This window comes from Aquarana catesbeiana, linkage group LG01, assembly GCF_042186555.1.
Source record: "Aquarana catesbeiana isolate 2022-GZ linkage group LG01, ASM4218655v1, whole genome shotgun sequence".
NCBI lineage: Eukaryota > Metazoa > Chordata > Amphibia > Anura > Ranidae > Aquarana > Aquarana catesbeiana.
Genome location: NC_133324.1, coordinates 971,257,427 through 971,279,902, shown reverse-complemented (window position 1 = coordinate 971,279,902; position 22,476 = coordinate 971,257,427). Strand labels below are relative to the sequence as shown.

The following is a 22,476-nucleotide window of genomic DNA, read 5'->3' as shown; positions in this document are numbered from 1 at the left end:
CCTGGGGATTGGCCAAGTTCCCTCAAGTATGCAGATCAGGATCTCCTGGCCTCCACCCACTAACTTCTGGAAGTTTCTCCAAACTTCTAGATTCAGGGGGAGGTACCAGAGACCTGCCTCTGTGAGCTATTCAGCCTGACCTGCAGTAACCCTGACCAAATTGCAGACTCACAAACTAACCATGAGTCATAACTTAAATTTGCCTGCACTAACACTATTAGCACACTAGAGGGTGCTACATATAGAATAAATAGAATTTTACACGTCCTATCTATATGTGTTTGTAGCAGTCATTGTTTCCAATATGTCCAGGACTTAAATTTTTACATGAAACCATTTAAACTTCTCTCCTGAGGATGTCGCATTGACAGAATGTGCCGAGACTACAGAGCCTGCAATATCATCAGGTTACGGGGCATTTTGTGCACATCCACTCCCGACGCACTGGACTAGTGGTGTTTGCATGCTTGTGTTGCACCCTTCTAGTGTAGAGCAGGCTGATAGGTAAATTTAGCTGGCTCCACTGTAATCAGAGGAGCAGGGAGTTGATTACTTAGGGCTGCTCTGTGTTTCATAGGCTGCTGCTCGGTTACTTCTCCCTGTATTCTAGAGGTATCTAGTACCATAGTGGGAGAAAGAACAAGCAGCCTAAAAATATATGGGACTTTAGCCAATCCCTGGGGAGGTGTGCTCGGGAGGTGGAGAGAGAGCTCATAAATAGTCTGGGGACTGAGCAGAAGCAGGAGTGTTCCTGGCTACAGTCTTGCTGGATTGGGACCCCTGTGCAGGGACAGAGAACCAAGAGGAAGTTGATGGGAAAGAATCCAGCAGTCTCCATCTCCTTCACTAGGAGAAACCTGGTAGATATTGGCAGGAGGCAACCGATGATCCTGTAGCCATGAGTAGTGAGCAACCCTATTGCTGAGGAGTAGTGACTGAGTATAGCTTTAAATTCAAGAAGTACAGCTCACCATCAGCATAAAGATCCTTTGGGATATTCAGCCACTGTACTGTACAGCCAACAGTCTGTAAAGTACAGCCAGGAACTGAGAAGTAGACATGGGCCGAACACCCCCCCCCCCCCCCATTCGGTTTGCAGCAGAACTCCCGAACAGGGGAAATGTTCTAACCCCAACGGTGAACCCCATTGAAGTCTATAAGCGCCAAACAGGAAAAATCAAAAGTGCCCATTTTGAAGGCTTCTATGCAAAAGTAATTTGCCATAAAAAAGGTATGGGGATCTGGGTACTGCCCTGGGGGACCAGCATGCAAAAAAATGTTCAAAACTATAATTTGTTCAGGAGCAGTGATTTTATTGATGCTTAAAGTGGAACTTCAGTCATTTTTTTATCTTTCCATCTATTAAATCTTGCCCTTGTTGTTTTAAGTTTGGATAATAAAACATGTTTTTTTCTGCCATTAAATATTATATACAGCCCACCTCCTGTTTCTTGTCTGGTAAAAAGCCTAGGCTTATGACATCATGCACAGCTCTATCTATCTCATTCTATTGAGAGTTTGTCAGGAAGGGAGGGGGGATGAGTCATAAGAGGGCCAATGAGAGCTGCAGGGCTGGAGGTGTGCCTCTGGGTGTCTGTGTAAGTCCAGGAAGTGAACAGGCAGCAGCTTCAGTTGCTCACAGTTAAAATGGCTGCAGCCAGACTCAGTGGAGGGAGATTTCTGCAGCATATTTGGCAAGTACAGAATCAGTGGCGGAACTACCACCATCGCAACCCACGTGGTCACTATGGGGCCTGCGGTTGCTATGGGGCCCTCAGCCGGGGGCCCGCTGCTGAGTGGGGCCCTCAGCCACGGCCCATTGCAGAGTGGAGCCAGCTGCTGAGTGGGGCCCTCAGCCGCGTGGAGCCCGCTGCTGAGTGGCTCGGGGCTTGGCCTCGGCAAGCTCCTGTCCTGCATGTTAGACAGAACAGCGGCGCCATCCACGTCCCAGCGGCGCCATCCCCGTCCCAGCGGCGTGACGTCACTCGGCCAGAGGCGCGATGGGAGGAGTGTCCCGAGCTACTGTACTGCAGCCTGCAACCAAGAGAAGCCAGGCAGCGCCGCCGAGGAGGAACCTCAATGCACTGTCCGTGACCCACTTTATTGCAGAGACAGAGTCCAGATTCACATTTTTTTCACAAGTAAGTAAACAAGCAAGCAAGCACAAGCTAAATTAAGCTGATGCATCATGCAGTGTGATGCCATACAGCCGGACTGCAGTCTGAAGATTATGAACTGTCTGTGATGTGACTGTCTGATTTTTCTAATATGCAGCATGGCGGGGGGGAGGGGGGGTAAGTGTCCTGCACTGGTCACAGTATCTGCAGTTTTAACCACTTCAGTCCCGGAAGGATTTACCCCCTTCCTGACCAGAGCACTTTTTGTGATTCGGCACTGCGTCGCTTTAACTGACAATTACGCGGTCGTGCTAAGTGGATCCCAAACAAAATTGATGTCCTTTTTTCCCCACAAATAGAGCTTTCTTTTGGTGGTATTTGATCATCTCTGCGGTTTTTATTTTTTGCGCTATAAACAAAATAAGAGCGACAATTTAAAAAAACGCATTATTTTTTACATTTTGCTATAATAAATATCCCCCAAAAATGTATAAAAAAACATTTTTTCCCTCAGTTTAGGCCGATACGTATTCTTCTACATATTTTTGGTAAATTATTTTTTTTTGTGTGGGGGGGGGGGGGGGCTGTTTGCAGGGGGGGCCCCATAAAACATTTTGCTATGGGGTCCTGTGATTTCTAGTTACGCCCCTGTACAGAATCACAGTATATATAAAAGAATATGCAAAGTGGTTGGAGGAAAGCTTCAGAATGGCAAAGATGTTTTAATAATAAATTAAGTGAGCAGACTGCAGTTCCTCTTTAAAGTGCAACAATAAAATTCCTTTAAATATAGTGCCTGGGGGCCCCCTTAATGTACCTGTAAAGTGTCGCATCTGTAGCATGTATAGATCATTCTACAGTAAAAATTAAGTTTCTAAAGAAAAACAATCGAGTCAAATCCCATATAAAACTAGAAAAGGTACAATTTCTGGGGAAATTGTGAAAGTGTTCTTGCCTCTACAACTGGAGTGGGCGGAGTAACTGGGTGGGGTGGAGTGGCTTGAGTAACTGTGAAAAGTGTTAAAAAGCTTAATATTTTAAAAAGTATAAATAGTAGTAAAAAAGTTCCATCATTCGCTGAAAGAGCTGAACATTTTTTTTCAAAAGTAATTTTTTTTCTTCAAAAATGATTTTTTTTTTCAAAAGTAATTTTTTTTTTCAAAGGTAATTTTTTTTTTTAAAAATGAATTTTTTTATTTCAAAAATAATTTTTTTTTCGAAATTATTATTTTTTTTAAAGTAATTTTTTTTTCAAAAATAATTTTTTTTTTTCAAAAATATTTTTTTTTTCAAATATATTTTTTTTTCAAAAATAATTTTTTTTTTAAAAGAAATTTTTTTTTCAAAAATATTTTTTTTTTTCAAAAATAATTTTTTTTTTTTTTTTAAATATTTTTTTTTCAAAAATATATTTTTTTTTTTTCAAAAATGATTTTTTTTTTTCAAAAATTATTTTTTTACTTTTTTCAAAATTTTTTTTTTTTTTTCAAAAATATTTTTTTTTTTACATGGGGCGGTCATAATGTTTTGGCTGATCATGGGGCGGTCATAATGTTTTGGCTGATCATGGGGTTGTCAGCTTTTGTCACTTCCCACTCTAGTTTTGAACATTTCGCCATTCATTCCTATGGGACCAATTTCGCCGCAAAAACGTCATTTCGTGGACCATTCGGCGAAACATTCCACAAAGTAATAACACACCAATCGGGAACAATCCGCTCGTTTCGGTATATTATTTGTCTCTGTAGTGTGAAAACTGTGGGAGGAGTCTACAAGCATTATCAAGTCTAGCAGATGAAGTCACATGCATTTGGAGTGTCTCAGCATCTTGTGTTTACAACCACTGTTTCCTAGCAACGCTCATGCCCTGTTTATGCTTCCCAAATACTGCTTCATCAAAACTGCCCCATCAGAATTACCCCATCAAAACTGCCCCATCAGAATTACCCCATCAAAACTGCCCCATCATATTCCTCTATTATAAATCAGTACATGGTGTGTCTGTCCCCTCCCCCGGGCTCTGTAATCAGCTGAGATGCTCCAGCCACCTTCCCCCCTGTGTATAACAGAAGCTTTGGTAACCATGGCAACAAAACAAACACTAACAGTACACTCTGATTAATGGCTAAAATTTCCTGAAATTACCTCTAAACAAATGGCCGTATTTTAAAAACTATACATCCTACAGCGAAGATCTTTATATTGTGAGAATCACAAGACCCAGACCTAGATTTTGATGTATAGTATGTCTCTGAAATATTAAAAATGAAGGCACAGTCGCAGTTTAGAAATTGCCCTTCAAATTTGAAGGGGGCTAGAGTGTAGTTTCAATGAATGTCAATGGACGGCGTGAGTTGCAAACAAATGGTCATATTGTGAAAACTATCAGGACTATGGCTTAGCCGTGGACATGTTTAGTGGCAGCAGGGATAGCTGAACGTTTTGATATAAGATTTGTGTAGGTGGGCTTGAAAATGAGGGAGTGGCGGCAGTTTAGAAATCATGTTCTGATTTTCCAGCTTTTGTCATCTCCCACTCTAGTTTCCCCATTCATTCCTATGGGACCAATTTCGCCGCAAAAATGACGATATTTCGTGAACCATTCGGCGAAACGTTCCACAAAGTAATAGCACACCATTCGGGAACAATCCGCACGTTTCGGTATATTACTTGTCTATGTAGTGTAAAAACTGTGGGAGGAGTTAGGGTGGTAAATTTGGCTATAATAATAAGAACTAGAAAAGGTACAATTTCTGGGGAAATTGTGAAAGTGTTCTTGCCTCTACAACTGGAGTGGGCGGAGTAACTGGGTGGGGTGGAGTGGCTTGAGTAACTGTGAAAAGTGTTAAAAAGCTTAATATTTTAAAAAGTATAAATAGTAGTAAAAAAGTTCCATCATTCGCTGAAAGAGCTGAACATTTTTTTCAAAAGTAATTTTTTTTAATCAAAAATGATTTTTTTTTCTTCAAAAATGATTTTTTTTTTCAAAAGTAATTTTTTTTTTCAAAGGTAATTTTTTTTTTCAAAAATGAATTTTTTTATTTCAAAAATAATTTTTTTTTCGAAATTATTATTTTTTTTAAAGTAATTTTTTTTTCAAAAATTATTTTTTTTTTTCAAAAATATTTTTTTTTTTCAAATATATTTTTTTTTCAAAAATATTTTTTTTTTTCAAAAATAATTTTTTTTTTCAAAAATATATTTTTTTTCAAAAATATTTTTTTTTTTTTTCAAAAATATTTTTTTTTTTCAAAAATTATTTTTTTACTTTTTTCAAAAAATTTTTTTTTTTTTCAAAAATATTTTTTTTTTTTACATGGGGCGGTCATAATGTTTTGGCTGATCATGGGGTGGTCATAATGTTTTGGCTGATCATGGGGTTGTCAGCTTTTGTCACTTCCCACTCTAGTTTTGAACATTTCGCCATTCATTCCTATGGGACCAATTTCGCCGCAAAAACGTCATTTCGTGGACCATTCGGCAAAACATTCCACAAAGTAATAACACACCAATCGGGAACAATCCGCTCGTTTCGGTATATTACTTGTCTCTGTAGTGTGAAAACTGTGGGAGGAGTCTACAAGCATTATCAAGTCTAGCAGATGAAGTCACATGCATTTGGAGTGTCTCAGCATCTTGTGTTTACAACCACTGTTTCCTAGCAACGCTCATGCCCTGTTTCTGCTTCCCAAATACTACTTCATCAAAACTGCCCCATCAGAATTACCCCATCAAAACTGCCCCATCATATTCCTCTATTATAAATCAGTACATGGTGTGTCTGTCCCCTCCCCCGGGCTCTGTAATCAGCTGAGATGCTCCAGCCACCTTCCCCCCTGTGTATAACAGAAGCTTTGGTAACCATGGCAACAAAACAAACACTAACAGTACACTCTGATTAATGGCTAAAATTTCCTGAAATGACCTCTAAACAAATGGCCGTATTTTAAAAACTATACATCCTACAGCGAAGATCTTTATATTGTGAGAATCACAAGACCCAGACCTAGATTTTGATATATAGTATGTCTCTGAAATATTAAAAATGGAGGCACAGTCGCACTTTAGAAATTGCCCTTCAAATTTGAAGGGGGCTAGAGTGTAGTTTCAATGAATGTCAATGGACGGCGTGAGTTGCAAACAAATGGTCATATTGTGAAAAGTATCAGGACTATGGCTTAGCCGTGGACATGTTTAGTGGCAGCAGGGGTAGCTGAACATTTTGATATAAGATTTGTGTAGGTGGGCTTGAAAATGAGGGAGTGGCGGCAGTTTAGAAATCATGTTCTGATTTTCCAGCTTTTGTCACCTCCCACTCTAGTTTCCCCATTCATTCCTATGGGACCAATTTCGCCGCAAAAATGACGATATTTCGTGAACCATTCGGTGAAACGTTCCACAAAGTAATAGCACACCATTCGGGAACAATCCGCACGTTTCGGTATATTACTTGTCTATGTAGTGTAAAAACTGTGGGAGGAGTTAGGGTGGTAAATTTGGCTATAATAATAAGAATAATATATATGTGAGATAACAGTAAGTGGTCTTGCTATGCAAAAACACTTAATGATTTGCGGTTACAATTGTCATCACCCGGCTATTGAAAAAATAAAGAAAAAAATGGCTTTCCATTCCAGGCCCTTCAGGACTGGTTTGGATTTGGAGAGGAGCCCCATGCCAAATTTTTATTAAAAAACAGCGTGGGGTGCCCCCCAAAATCCGTATCAGACCCTTATTCGGGCATGCAGCCTGGCAGGTCAGGAAAGGGGACGAGAGATCGAGCGCCCCCTTCTGAACCATACCAGGCTGCATGCCCTCAAGATGGGGGGGGGTGCTTTGGAAAAGGGGGGACAACCACTGTCCAGGGTTGTCCAAAAGAGGTTCTTGTCCCCAGAGCATGTGGCCTGGTATGGTTCGGGGGGGGGCGCTCGCTTGTCCCCTTCCCTGACCTGCCAGGCTGCCTTCTCGGTTAAAGGCCTGGTATGAATTTTGGGGTTACCCCACACCGCTTTTTTTTTTTATATTTTGTCCTTTTTTTTCTTTATTTTTCAGTAGCTGGGTGGCGGAAATTGTAACCTCAAACAATTTTAAATGGAATTCAACTTTTTTTTTCTTTTGAAATGTCATTTTTGCTGTAGCATGTTTTATACATGCTACATATGCACCACTTTACAGGCAGACTAAGGGGACCCCCAGGCACTATTTTAAAAGGAATTTTTCATTTTTATTGTTGCACTTAATAATTAAAATCACTGCTCCTGAAAAAAACGATTGTTTTAAAAAAATAAATAAAATTTGTTGATACATGTCCCCCAGGGCAGTACACAGACCCCATACCTTTTTTATGGCCAATTACTTGCATATAAGCCTTCAAGATGGGCACTTTAGATTTTTCCTGTTCAGCTCCCATAGACTTCAATGAGGTTTGCCGTTCGGGTCAGAACATTTCCCCTGTTCTGGAGTTCTGCTGCAAACTGAACAGGGGGGTGTTCGACCCATCCCTACATCAGTGTAGTATCGGACAGGCAGCCCCTTTAAGATGCTCAGCAGAGTGTCCTATCCCTGGCATCAGACTCACAGTGCAGAAAGAGGAGGGGAGTAGAAGGGGAGGACTTTCATTGGCTGCTACTGCAGCTGAAGAGAAGGAAAGACAAAAACAGAACATTCCATAGCTCAACTCCCCAACCAGTCTGCTGACCAACCAGATTAACCTGTCCAACAGTCTGTGTTAAAAAATAGGATTTTTATAACAGCTTACCTGTAAAATCCATTTCTTGGAGTACATCACGGAACACCGAGCCACAGTAATTACTGTATGGGTTATATGGCACCTTCAGGTGATGGACATTGGCACACCCTAAACAGGAAGTTCAATTCCCCATATAACCCCTCCCCTTACCGGGAATACCTCAGTTTTGTAGCAAAGCAATACACGTGTAATCAGATAGAGGGGAGGGACCTCTGTGTCCCGTGATGTACTCCAAGAAAAGGATTTTACAGGTAAGCTGTTATAAAAATCCTATTTTTCTTTATCGTACATCACGGGACACAGAGCCAAGGTAATTACTGTATGGGATGTCCAAGAGCAATGCTATCTGAGGGGAGTGAGGCACAAAGCAAAGTAGGGTGCAATCAGACCTGAGTACCTATACTGCTGCCTGCAGAACACTGAGCCCAAAGGCGATATCCTCATGCCTTCTTACATCCATCTGATAGAATCTGGTGAATATATCGACTGAAGTCCAAGTTGTGGCCTTGCAGATTTGAGCCATGGAGGCTTGGTGATACACTGCCCACTAAGCACTAACTGCCAGGGTGGAGTGCGCTTTTATTTGAAAATGTGGAACTTTCCTCTTCAAACCATAAGCTTGAATAATTACTTGCCGAATCCACTTAGCAATAGTAGATTTCAACGCTGCCTGTCCTTTTCTAGGACCTTCAGGCAACACAAACAAAACATCAGTTTTCCGAATCTGAACAGTCACCTCCAAATAAATTTTGACTGCATTCACTACATCCAGAGAATGTAGTGACTTTTTCTTTCATAGAACAGGGTTCTGGAAAAAATTAAGGTAGAACAATATCCTGGTTTAGATGAAAACCTGAAACCACCTTTGGCAGAAATCTAGGATAAGGACGCAATACTACTCTATCCTTGCGACTAATTAAATATGGCTCTTTACAAGGAAGATCAGCCAATTCTGAAACCTTCTTGCAAAAGATATGGCTACCAGAAAAACTAGCTTCCTTGTCAAAAGGACCAAGGGAATATGCTGTATCGGCTCAAAAGGCTGTTTCTGTAATGCTGACAGAACTAAATTCAAGTCCCAAGGGTTCAAGGGTCCAGGGCTAATTAAGCCATGTTACCCCCTGTATAAAGCTACGGACCAAAGAATGCGAAGCAAGTGGTCATTGAAACAATACCAATAAGGCCAAGACCTGGCCTTTGATAGTACTCAAGGCCAGCTTCATCTCTAACCCTATTTGCAGAAAAACAAGGATTCTACCTATGACATACTTTATGGGATGCCAACCCTTGGATTCACACCAGGACACATATGCCTTCCAGACTCTATAATAAATGACTCTGGAAGCTGGCTTCCTTGCATTAATCAAGGTAGATATCACTGAGCCTGAAAGCCCGCGATTCTTCAGAATGTGGGTTTCAATAGCCAAACCGCTAAATTTAGCGTTTGTAAGGTAGGATGGAATACTGGTCCCTGCAAAAGCAGGTCTGGACGTGGTGGTAGGGTCCATGGGTCCCCTTCCACCATCTTTACGATCTCTGCATACCAAGATCTTCTGGGCCACGCTGGGGCTACAAGCACCTCCGATTTCCTTTCCTGCTTGATCCTGCGAAGAAGCCGTAGTAGCAGAAGAATTGGAGGGAATGCATAAATCGCTGAGAACTGATCCCACAGGGTCACAAATGCATCTGTTCTGCATGCAAGTGGATCCCTTGTTCTTGACAAAAAGTTGTCGACTTTGCTGTTGAACTTGGACGCAAACAGATCTACATCCGGGATCCCCCATCTTTGGCATATAGCCAGGAAGATGTCGGGGTGAAGGGACCATTTCCCCGGGAAGAACTGCTGGAGACTTAAGTAGTTTGCCTGCCAATTCTCTATCCTTGGAATGAAGATTGCTGATATGCACGGCACATGCTTTTCTGCCCAGGCTAGGATATGATTTACCTCTCCCTGGGCTGCATGACTTCTGGTGCCCTCTTGTTGATTAATATAAGCCACTGCTGTGGCATTGTCGGACTGAATTCCGACAGGACAATTCCGCAACCTGAATGTCCAGGCCCTTAGGGCTAGGCGCGCTGCCCGAATCTCTAGAATGTTGATGGGCAAGGTCCTTTCAGTCCTGGACCATTTTCCTTGGACAGCCGATTCTCCCAGGACTGCTCCCCAACCTGAAAGGCTGGCATCTGTTGTTACCACCTTCCAGGTAACTGGTAAGAAGGATTTCTCCTTCTGCAGATTCTTGGATATCCTCCACCAACTGACGCATTGGAAAATCTAGCGCTTGGACCTTCTTGTTCCAAGCAGATAGGATACTGTTTTGCAGCAGTCTAGAATGAAACTGAGCATAGGGAACCGCTTCGAATGAAGCCACCATCTTACCAAGCAACCTCATACAAAGGCGAATAGAAGGACCCTTCTTTGCCCTGACCACCTGAACCAGCTCCTTTATGGCGCTGATCTTTGCCTGGGGTAAAAACACCCTCTTCTGGGCTGTATCTATGACCAGACCTATGTTCTCTAGCGTTCTTAATGGTTTTAAAGAAGATTTCTCTAGGTTGAGGACCCAACCTAGGTATTTCAGGTAGTTGACTGTGGTGAACATGCTTTGGTCTAAGTGGGCTACCGACCGGTCTATTAAGAGCAGGTCATCTAGGTATGCTATAATTGTTATACCTTGACTCCTTAATCTGGCCATAGGAAGGGCCAGAAGTTTTGTAAACACCCGAGGTGCAGTAGCTTAGACCAAAAGGCAAGGCTACAAACTGAAAATTGAGTTTTTCTACTTCGAAACGCAGATATTTCTGCTGAGTGGGGAAAATAGGCACATGCAGGTATGCATCCTTGATGTCAATTGACGCCAGAAGTTCTCCTCCTTGTAGGATCGAGACTACTGATCAGATTGATTCCATGAGAAAAGAGCGGATATTCTGGAACCGGTTTAGGTCTTTGAGATCTAGAATGGGTCTGACATCTCTATTTGGTTTTGGCACTGTGAAAAGGTTTGAATAAAACCCCAATCCCTCCTTTTCCATGGGGACCACCATGATCACCTTTTGTGACAAAAGTCTGTCTAAAGTTTGAAAGAGAGACTTCTTTTTCTCTGGATCTTAGGGGACATTTGACCTGAGGAAACGAGGAGATGGGAATTCTCGGAACTCTAGTTTGTAATCTAGAGCTATTGTGGAGACCACCCATCTGTCTCAAAACTCCTCATGCCAGACCCTTGAGAACTGCAGAAGTCCTCTCCCCACTAAAGCGAGCAGGGGCACCCCTTCATAAAGAGGCTTTAGCGTTCTGTCTTGTAGGTTTTCTACCCCAGGACTTCTTTTGTCCCTGGGTTTGACCCTGGGGTTTACCTCTTAAACTTGACGGTGGAGGCCGTCCCGACTGCCTGGAGGCTAATGTCCCTGGCACTGGAGAAAGGGCCCGTTTAACTGAGAGACGTTTACTTCTTTTCTTAACTGGCAAAAGGGTACTTTTCCCACTTGATATCTTTTGGATATATTAGTCTAAATCATCCCCAAACAGCCTTTCACCGCGGAAAAGAAAAACCAGCCAGGAGCTTTTGGCATGGCACTTCGGTTGACCAACTTTTCAACCATAAGATTCTACGCATAAGCACCAACCCAAGTGTAAGCCGAGAGGTCTGAAGAATAGAATCTCTGATTGCGTCAATTGAGAAACACAAAGCCCCTGGCAGCTCGGCTAAATCCTGGGCCTGCTGTTCAGGGAAAACCTTGAACACCTGTTTCAAGTGGTCTCTCAAGGATTGACATACCCCAATTGCCGCCACTGCAGGTTGAGCTACTGAACCTGCCAAAGAGAAAATGTTTTTTAACAGGAATTCCTACTTCCTATCGGTTGGACTCCTAAGCATTTGAGCATTGTCAACCGGACAAGTCAAACTTTTATTCACAGAGGATATACAGTAGCAGCGTCAATTGCTGGTATACCCCACATCTTTGTAAATTTTTCCTCCATAGGATTAAGTGTTGAGAACTTTTTAGGAGGGAAAAATACTTATCTGGGTGATCCCACTCAGAATGGATAAGCTTTTCCAGCAATGAATGGACAGGAAAGGCACGCAAAGCTTGAGGAGGCTTTAGTGAACCCAAACAAGAAGTGGGCTTTTCAACCGACTTAGTTAAGTGTAGCCTAAATGTGGAGCGGACCATTTCAGTAAGAGATTGCACCAGCAATTTCTCAGCTTGTGAAGCTGAAGAAGGTCCCTCCCCACTTGATCCCTCGGAAGAGGAGTCATCAGTCTCTTCATGGTCCCCTGAGGGGGATTCATCTTCCCTCTCCCACTGTTCCTCTGTTTGAGGGTCCTGGGTGGTAGAAGGGGACCTAATGCGTATTCTTCCGCTCTGTGAAGATGCGATTAATCATGGCTGAGGAGAAAAATTCCTCGGTAATATAGACAGGGGCTGAAATGTCGGAAGCAGTTGCAACCCCTGATGAACCCGATGGCTCACTCTGACTAGCCTTCCTAGGCCTTTCGGGGGGGGGTGTTGCAGAGGGAGATCCCTTTGAGCCCCTGTTTTTTAGGGCATTAGAACCTCCCCTTCTGACCATAGTGCTAAGCACAAATGCAGAGGTACTACCAAAAAACGCACCCACTGCTGAGCTATCAATGCTCAGCCTGATGCAAGTAAATGTGCCTGGGGAATGCCTGTGTCACCAACACTCACATGGCCCCGTCTGCTCTGTGTCCCTCCGTCAGCTGAATGCACCTGCAAAAGGTGCACTTATAGCCTACACAGCCCCTGCGTTGTGAACGTTGAGGCATGTCAACGCTGCACTAAGCCCCTCCCTCCGACTTCCCACTGCGCCCCCCTACTCTTTTAAAAAAAGATTGCTTTCCTGCGCAAGCAGGCTTCTTATCCGACCGGATCATCATGTGGGGGGGTGGGGTGGAGGAGAGCTGATGGAAGAGAATCGCCGTGCTATGGCAGTGGGAGCGGCGCAGTATACCGCCGGCTCGTCCGTGCTCCCTCGGCCTCCTGGAGAAAGAAGGATTACTCCTGTCCAGGTGGGGGATGTTTAAAAGAAAAGCCCCCCTTCCAACATCTTACCTGAGGCTTGGGACTGGACGAAGCGTGTGGCTTGTACTGACACAGAGCGAGACTGACCAGCATGGAATCAGGTATGTGCTCTTGACAGACCCCCCGGTGGCGACTTTAGGCATGACAACATTTACTTAAAGGAGAAAAACCATAAGAACTTGAAAATTCCTTAGGAACCTCCACTTACCTTATCCTGTTGCAGGGTTCTGTGGTAAACCTGACAGACCCAATCTTCACCACTCATGGAGGGCTCCGTTAACAAACCTTCAAGGACCGGGGCCCCTTTTTATCGAGGAGTTCCACACTCTTGGACCCGTAAAACACCCCGCCAGGAAATATGGCTGAAAAAACCAAAGCACTGGATCCCGGGGTCCTGCTCTCTAAAAAGAGAAGCGTTACAGGCAAAACCTTGTTTCTTCCAACATGAGGCCCGGGTACCATTCAATTTGGCCTAAAAAGACAGTTTGAATGGATCCAGCTGCATGGCTTACCCCAGCAAGGATTACTCCAGTGGAGCTCAGCACAGCACATCTTTACTCGTGAACAACACCTAAGACAATGGCGAAAAAATTAAGGCATTCCTGGTAAGGGGAAGGGTTATATAGGGAGTTAAACTTCCTGTCTAGGGTGTGCCAGTGTCCATCACCTAAAGGTGCCTATATAACCCATACAGTAATTACTGTGGCTCTGTGTCCCGTGATGTACGATAAAGAAACAGCAGTTTAGTTAGCACGCATTTGCAAACACATCCATTGAATGCATGTGCTCCCATTGTGGAGACGCTCATAAATTCAGTAGCGTTAGGACTGCAAGCAATACACAGGGTGCTGTGAAGTGGCCTTGCAGCTTATGCATGCATTTCCAAATGCGTGCGAAATAAACCCCTGTTTTTAACGCAGACTGTTTGACAGGTTAATCTGATTGGTCAGCAAACTGATTGGCGAGTTGAGCTATGGAATGTTCTGTTTTTGTCTTTTATGCGTTTGCCCTTCCATGTGCTCCTTGCTGTGAAGGCCAGTTTTAGTTGGGGGCAGGGACCATTTGTTTGTTACAGCTGAAGAGAAGGCCCACCCCTAGCAATGGGGCTAGGAGAGATGGATTGGCCAAAAGCCTCCCACCAACCAATGATATTGGCAGTGTGCAGAGTTTGATGGTGAAGCTGAGACACGAGTTCCCCATCATGTTCGCTCTCTCTCCATGTGATTGACATCAGGCAGTGGGCAAGGTCTATAGCAAATAGCAGGCTATCTATTGGATTTGGATTGGCCCACTTCCTGCTGTCAATCACACCAGGAGGGGACCTGATGGGAAACAAGTGTCTCTAATGCCGCGTACACACGACCGGTTTTGCCGTCTGAATAAACTCTTAAGGTTTCACCGACGGAACTCCGACAGAATTCCATTCAAGCGGTCTTGCCTACACACGGTCAACCCAAAGTCCGACCGTCCAGAACGTGGTGACGTACGACGGGACTAGAAAAAGGAAGTTCAATAGCCAGTAGCCAATAGCTTCCATCTCATACTTGCTTCAGAGCATGCGTCATTTTTGGTCTGTCGGAACAGCATACAGACGATCAGTTTTCCCGATAGGAATTGGTTCTGTCGAAAATATTTAGAACATGTTTCATATCTAGGTCCGTCAGAATTTTCGAAAACAAAAGTCAGATGAGACCTACACACGATCGGAATAGACGATAAAAGCTTCCGCCGGACTTTTTCTGTCGGACATTCCGCTCGTGTGTACGCGGCTTAAATCTCTGTCAGCCTCCAGCCACTCAACTTCAAAGATCCTTGATGGAATTCTAAACTTTATGAATTCCCCTGAATTTATTCTGTTAATTGTACGCAATTAAGAGGGGGGTGCGGTAATCTATAACATGGCACTGATGGTAATAGCTTGTCATACTTACAATGACTGGTAGGGTTCCGGCCATTTCCATTCTTGTGTACCCGAATTCCATATTAATTCCTTCCCGGCCCAGAATTCTCTATGATTCTCCTCTGGGAAATACTAAGAATAGTTTTTGTGTTAAAGAGAATGTGAAGTGGATTTGTACATATTGTCTTTTCTCATTTATTATGATCAATAGAAAAACTATCCAATTTGGACAATGTAACATATAAAGTACAATAATATAATATTGAAGTCTGGTAAATCAGAAATATAGTTACATAGTTAGTCAGGTTGAAAAAAGACACAAGTCCATCTAGTTCAACCAGTAAAAGGGGGGGGATCATTTAATTCCATATACAGAATGCCACACCCACAGTTGATCCAGAGGAAGGCGAAAAACCCAGCAAAGCATGATCCAATTATCTCCAGCAGGGGAAAAAATTCCCTCCTGATCCCCCGAGAGGCAATTGGATTTTCCCTGGATCAACTTAGCCTATAAATGTCAGTACCCAGTTATATTATGTACATTAAGGAAAGAATCCAGGACTTTCTTATAGCAATCTACTGAGCTGGCCAGAACCACTTCTGGAGGGAGTCTATTCCACATTTTCACAGCTCTTACTGTGAAGAAACCTTTCCGTATTTGGAGATGAAATCTCTTTTCCTCTAGACGTAAAGAGTTTCCCCTTGTCCTCAGTGATGACCTTAAGGTGAATAAATCAACACCAAGTTCACTATATGGACCCCTAATATATTATTTATAAACGGAGATCATATCCCCCCTTATGTATTTATACATGGTGATTAGGGATGAGCTTCGAGTTTGAGTCAAACTCATGTTCAACTCGAACATCGGCTGTTCGCCAGTTCGCCGAACAGCGAACAATTTGGGGTGTTCGCGGCAAATTCAAAAGCCGCGGAACAGCCTTTAAAAGTCTATGGGAGAAATCAAAAGTGCTAATTTTAAAGGCTTATATGCATGGTATTGTCATAAATAGTGTTTGGGGACCTGGGTCCTGCCCCAGGGGACATGGATCAATGCAAAAAAAAGTTTTAAAAATGGACGTTTTTTCGGAAGCAGTGATTTTAATAATGCTTAAAGTGAAACAATAAAAGTGTAATATTCCTTTAAATTTCATACCTGGGGGGTGTCTATAGTATGCCTGTAAAGGGGCGCATGTTTCTCGTGTTTAGAACAGTCTGACAGCAAAATGACATTTCAAAAGAAAAAAGTCATTTAAAACTACTCGCGGCTATTAATGAATTGCCGGTCCGACAATACACATAAAAGTTCATTGATAAAAACTGCATGGGATTTCCCCACAGGGGAACCCCGAACCAAAATTTAAAAAAAACTGGTGTGGGGGTCCCCCTAAATTCCATATCAGGCTCTTCAGGTCTGGTATGGATTTTAAGGGGAACCCCGCACCAAAATTTTAAAAAAAATTGGCGTGTGGTCCCCCCAAAAGTCCATACCAGACCCTTATCAGAGCACGCAACCTGGCAGGCTGCAGGAAAAGAGGGGGGATGAGAGAGCACCCCCCCTCCTGAACCATACCAGGCCACATGCCCTCAACATTGGGAGGGTGCTTTGGGGTAGCCCCCAAAGCACCTTGTCCCCATGTTGATGATGACAAGGGCCTCATCCCCACAACCCTTGGCCGGTGGTTGTGGGGGTCTGCGGGCGGGGGGCTTATAGGAATCTGCAAGCCCCTTTAACAAGGGGACCCCCAGATCCTGCCCCCCCGTGTGAAATGGTAAGGGAGTACAAAAGTACCCCTACCATTTCACAAAAAAACTGTCAAAAATGTTAAAAATTACAAGAGACAGTTTTTGACAATTCCTTTATTTAGATGCTTCTTCTTTCCATCTTCTTTCTTCTATCTTCTTCTATCTTCCTTCGGTTTCTTCCTCCATCTTCTTCTTCCTCTGCTTCTTCCTCCGATTCTCTGCTTCTTGCTCTGGTGTTCTCGTCCAGCATCTTCCTCCACGGCGTCTTCTTTCCTTCTTCGTTCTCAGGCCGCTCCGCATCCATGGGAGGCTCCCTCAGTGTGACGCTTCTCGTCTTCTGATGGTTCTTAAATAATGGAGGGCGGGGCCACCCGGTGACCCCGCCCCCCTCTGACGTCACAGGGAATGCCACAGGGAAGTCCCCGTGCATCAGAGGAGGGCAGGGTCATCGGGTGGCCCCGCCCTCCATTATTTAAAAACCGTCAGAAGACGAGAAGCATCACACAGCGGGAGCCTCCCATCATGGATGCGGAGCGGGCCGAGAAGAAGAAGGGAAGAAGACGCCGCGGAGGAAGATGCCAGACAAGAACACAGGAAGAAGAACCAGAAGAAGAACCAGAAGAACCAGAAGAAGAAGAAGATGGAGGAAGAAACTGAAGGAAGATAGAAGATAGAAGATAGAAGAAAGAAGAAGCATTTAAATAAAGGAATTGTCAAAAACTGTCTCTTATCATTTTTAACATTTTTGACAGTTTTTTTGTGAAATGGTAGGGTACCCCCTTACCATTTCACACCGGGGGGGTGGAATCTGGAGGTCCCCTTGTTAAAGGGGGCTTCCAGATTCCGATAAGCCCCCTGCCCGCAGACCCCCACAATCACCGGGCAAGGGTTGTGCGGATGAGGCCCTTGTCCTCATCAACATGGGGACAAGGTGCTTTGGGGGGCTACCCCAAAGCACCCTCCCAATGTTGAGGGCATGTGCCCTGGTACGGTTCAGGGGGGGGTGCTCTCTCGTCCACCCCTCTTTTCCTGCGGCCTGCCAGGTTGTGTGCTCGGATAAGGGTCTGGTATGGATTTTTGGGGGGACCCCACGCCAATTTTTTTAAAATTTTGGGGCGGGGTTCCCCTTTAAAATCCATACCAGACCTGAAGGGCCTGGTATGGAATTTAGGGGGACCCCCACGCCAGTTTTTTATTTTAATTTTGGTTCGGGGTTCCCCTGTGGAGAATTCCCATGCAGTTTTTATCAATGAACTTTTATGTGTATTGTCGGATCAGCAATTCATTAATAGCCGCGGGTAGTTTTAAATGACTTTTTTTCCTTTGAAATGTCATTTTGCTGTCAGACTGTTCTAAACACAGGAAACATGCGCCCCTTTACAGGCATACTATAGATACCCCCCAGGTATGAAATTTAAAGGAATATTACACTTTTATTGTTTGACTTTAAGCATTATTAAAATCACTGCTCCCGAAAAAACGGCCGTTTTTAAAACTTTTTTTTGCATTGATACATGTCCCCTGGGGCAGGACCCAGGTCCCCAAACCCTTCTTAGGATAATAGCATGCAAATTATCCTTTAAAATGAGCACTTTTGATTTCGAACGTTCGAGTCCCATAGACTTCAATAGGGTTCTAACGTTCGTGCAAAGTTTTGGTCTGTTTGCAAGTTCTGGTGCGAACCGAACCGGGGGGGTGTTCAGCTCATCCCTAATGGTGAGCATATCCCCCCCCCCTTATGTATTTATACATGGAGATCATATCCCTCCCTTATGTATTTATACATGGTGATCATATCCCCCCTTATGTATTTATACATGGTGATAATATCCCCCCTTAATCTTAACCCTCTTCTCAAGCTGCTTGCTGTGTGGGCGCTTGGCAGGATTGAGGGACCGGAGTGCTGAGGAGGGACCCAAGAAGAGGAAGATCGGGGCTACTCTGTGCAAAACCATTACACAGAGCAGGCGTGTATGACTTTTTTTTTTAAATCAAAATAAAACAAGACTTTAGTATTACTTTAAGACTTTAACATTCACATCGGTCCGTTTTGACATGCGATTTGACATGTCAAATCGCATTTCAAATCACAGCCTATTGCCGGCAACGGCACCGCCTGAATCGGTGCAACACCGACTTTGTTGCGCCGCACGCATTCTCAAAAGTAGTTCCTGTGCTACTTTTGGCGACTTCGGGGGGAGGTCAAATTGCCCCTGAAATCAGATTGAAATGCCGTTTGAAATCGTGCGAGTTCAGCTCTCAGTGTGAACGTGGGCTCAGGCTCGGTTTACACTACGATTGCGATGCAACTTTGATACGATTTACAGTGTAATTATGTGGTGAAACTTTGATGTGACTTTGATGTGACTCTGCTTATTCTACGGGGCCAGATTCCAATCTAAATAATCTCGCCAAAGTAATACAGGAACCTTTACTAAAATCGCATCATTCTGAGTCACATTGATTTGAACGGGCGCCATTAAAAACAATGTGATTTCCCTTGTTATGCATTTCTGTGCGATGCAATAAAAGTTGCACTAGTGTGAATCAGGCCTAAGACTCTACTCACAGGTGTAATTACTATATACCACCTACCCGAAGTTTCATAGAATCCTTCTGTACGGTAATCAGTTTGGAACCTTTTCCTTCACAGTCTGCCCTGCCACGTTCCCATACCCCTCTTCTTTTAGAAATCCAGAGACACTTATTTCCGAAGAGGTCCCAGCCTTCGGGGCAAAGACCTGGAAAAAGAATGCATCAGTACACAATAAGTCAAGCTCTGGAGTCGGGAATGGAAATCTTATAGGAATAGTTTTCTGAGGAAGTCTACAATTAGATGATAAACTAAACAGAGCGAGGTCATCCAGAAGGCGTTGTAAGCAGATGCTTGGGGTCCAGTGAATGACCAAGTGAATGACCAAGGGACCCAAACCTCCTGCAATAAAACAGGAAGAAGAGCAATTGACCAAAGCTGTGCACCTGACTGCTCCTTCAAGGGAGGATGGACCTGTAGGCAGTTGGTGCCTGATGGGGATATGGCGGTACAGACAATGCAACTGAGGCGGCTTCTCTGTGCCTGTTCCAGTCCTTATCAATGTCAACTAGAGGTGAGCCCAGGAATCCTCCAAACACATCTCTACTGCCCCGTACACACAATCGGATTTTCCGACAACAAATGTTGGATGTGAGCTTGTTGGGGGAAAGTCCGACCGTGTGTACGCTCCATCGACCATTTGTTGTCAGACTTTCTTCCAACAAATGTTGGCTAGCAGGTTCTCAAATTTTCCGCCAACAAAACTTTGTTGTTGGAATTTCCGATTGTGTGTACACAAGTCCGACGCACAAAATTCCACGCATGCTCGGAATCAAGCAGAAGGAGCCGCACTGGCTATTGAATTTCCTTTTTCTCGGCTCGTCGTACGTCCTGTACGTCACCATGTTCCCACGCTCGTAATTGTTGGCCAACATTTGTGTGACCGTGTGTATGCAAGTCAAGTTTGAGCCAACAACCTTTGAACAAAAATCCACGTTTTTTTTGGCGGAAAGTCCGATCGTGTGTACGGGGCATTACTCAAACTTCTAACTTCTGCTTTTTAGCACCCTAATGAGCTGCGGGGCTGGGTCACCGGAGTACAAAAATCAGGTGATTGGAGTTCAGGTTTAAAGCGAGTTTGGAGAAAGCCCAAGGTCAGTGGTCTCCAAATTGTGGCCCTGGGGCCCGGATGCAGCCCTTTGCTTGCCTTTATACAACCTTTGAGGCATTAGTTCTGACACTAACAATGGGACATTATTCCTTCTATTAACAACAAAAATGGGGCACTATTTCTCCCCTTTACACCAAAGATCAGGCATTGTTTATTCCCACTAGCCACAGTCTGCCCCCCCCTAAAGTCTGAAGGAGAGTTAAACTGGCCCTTTTTTTAGAAAGTTTGGAGACCCCTGCTCAAGGTCATCTCTGATATCAATTCAATGGGCATGGAGGGCAGGTGCTACCTTGCTAGTGCTGCATTCTGCCTTAATCCATCCCTGAAAGTGGAGATGGTGCGTGGTTGACATTTTTCACATATGGGTTAGTAGAGGTGATGTGGTCTACCCCAGTGGTACTCAACCTCAGTCCTCAAGTACCCCCAACAGGCCATATTTTCAGGTTTTCCTTTAGCTTTCACGGGTGCTTTAAATCAGAGTCAATGGCTTGGTATTTTGGACAGCTATTTTGACTATCTAAGAAAAATTCCTAAAAAATGGTCTGTTGGGGATACTTGAGGACCGAGGTTGAGAACCCCTGGTCTACCCTACACATGATGTTAGGTTGTATTCATTACAATGGCTCCAGGACTCCAAGACAGACCTACAGAGAGATGAAGCCAAAACATAGCAGAGAGCAATCAATATTTTTCCTTACTTTGCAGAGAACTGTAGAGGGAGCAGGTACAGGGGGTGCAATTTGAAGAGTTAGAAGACTATTTTTGGTTCAGGAAAGGTGAAGCCATATCTCCTTGTTCTTGTTTGGTGGCCTGTACAGATGAACAGAAGTTCTGCATATACTGTAAAGCAGCCCACATGCTGCCTCCAATAGAACGTCCTAATATTAGTTCTTACTTTAATTTCATCATTAAATGGACGGAGCTTGTAAAAAAGAGGTGTGTCTAGGTCTAGAAAAAGCCCAACATTGGGGGTTTTCTGCAGTTATGTATGGTGTATTTTTAATGTAAATGTCAGGAAGAAGATGAATTCTATGCCAATGAAATATTTAAAGTGTAAATACAGGCTAAATGCTAAATTAAATTTAAATACAGGTGTGTGATCTGTCTCACCTGCCAAAACACATGTCTGGTTTTCTAATCCAGACACACTAATCGGAGAGCAGACTCAGGTCCTGACCATACACTCGTATTCATTGTAATCGCAACAGCACAGCTTAACCAGGGCTGTGATTAGACAAGGAAAGAACACACACACAAAGAAGAGAGAAAAGCACACAGGCTCTGTTGTAATACCCTTTGTTTTATGATAAAAACTAGATAAAAATGCACTCACAAGAAAAAAGGAATCAGAGCTTATCAATCACATCTCCCCACCATGGTACTGTGCACCAAAATTCTCTCACCGCCTTTCATAGGAGCTCCAGCTGACAGTGTGGATATGGCAGCAGTCCTGGATCGAATGCAGTCACCACTGTGCTGGGGAGATGTGATTGATAAGCACTGATTCATTTTTTCTTGTGAGTGCATTTTTATCTAGTTTTTTTTTTTCTTGGTTAAAGTTTTTATTGAAGTTTCAAGGAAAAGACACCAGGCTTACAGTAGTCAATGAGACAACAACGGTAATTATACACTTGGTTACATGAAATATACACAGTCGGTTGGAAATGAGAGCTGTTTAAGTAATGTTTGTATGGTGGTAAGGGATTCTGTGAGACAAAGGGGGGGGGCTCCGTGGGATCAAACTGGTATGGTCCTGAGGGACGTCAAAAGAGGTCTCGCTGAACCTGTCCACCCCTAATGGGAACATGCTGTGGAGAGGAGGGGTTTCCTCTGACCCGTCCCAGGCAAGCTCAGTTCCAAAGCAGGAGTTTGACCTCCATGGTATGGATATATTGGGTACAAGAGGTTCCATACTAGGTGCATTGTCAGAAAAATGTCTGAACATCCATAAGTTGCCATCATTGATCAGTCTCTAATGGAAGGTCGCCCAAGTTCCAACCGTGGTATATGAGATCGAGGGACCCTACGCTTGATGACTCATTTGGGTTGATATCACTTTGGAGGGGGGCACTGACATCCTAATAGAGCAGAAAGAAAAGGGGGAAATGGAAGAAGAGGGGCGAAAAGGGGTGGGGGTTCCGTGGCACGGCAGGAGGGCTCCCATCGAGGGGTTCCGCTAACTCATTGGATAAAAAGAAAAAGTGGATAATGCAC

The 22,476-nt window shown here is 43.8% G+C and overlaps 1 protein-coding gene across 2 annotated transcripts in view; it reads right to left on the bottom strand.

Annotated features, from left to right (window-relative positions):
- LOC141122985 (uncharacterized) overlaps positions 1 to 22,476 on the bottom strand; it is a 55,451-nt gene that overhangs the window by 14,095 nt on the left and 18,880 nt on the right. For both annotated transcript variants that reach the window (XM_073612020.1, XM_073612021.1), the window contains 2 exons: positions 19,154 to 19,299; positions 14,844 to 14,944 (listed from right to left, as the gene is read on the bottom strand). In XM_073612020.1, the coding sequence (XP_073468121.1) occupies positions 14,844 to 14,944; positions 19,154 to 19,299 (247 nt within the window). The remainder of the gene's footprint in view (positions 1 to 14,843; positions 14,945 to 19,153; positions 19,300 to 22,476) is intronic.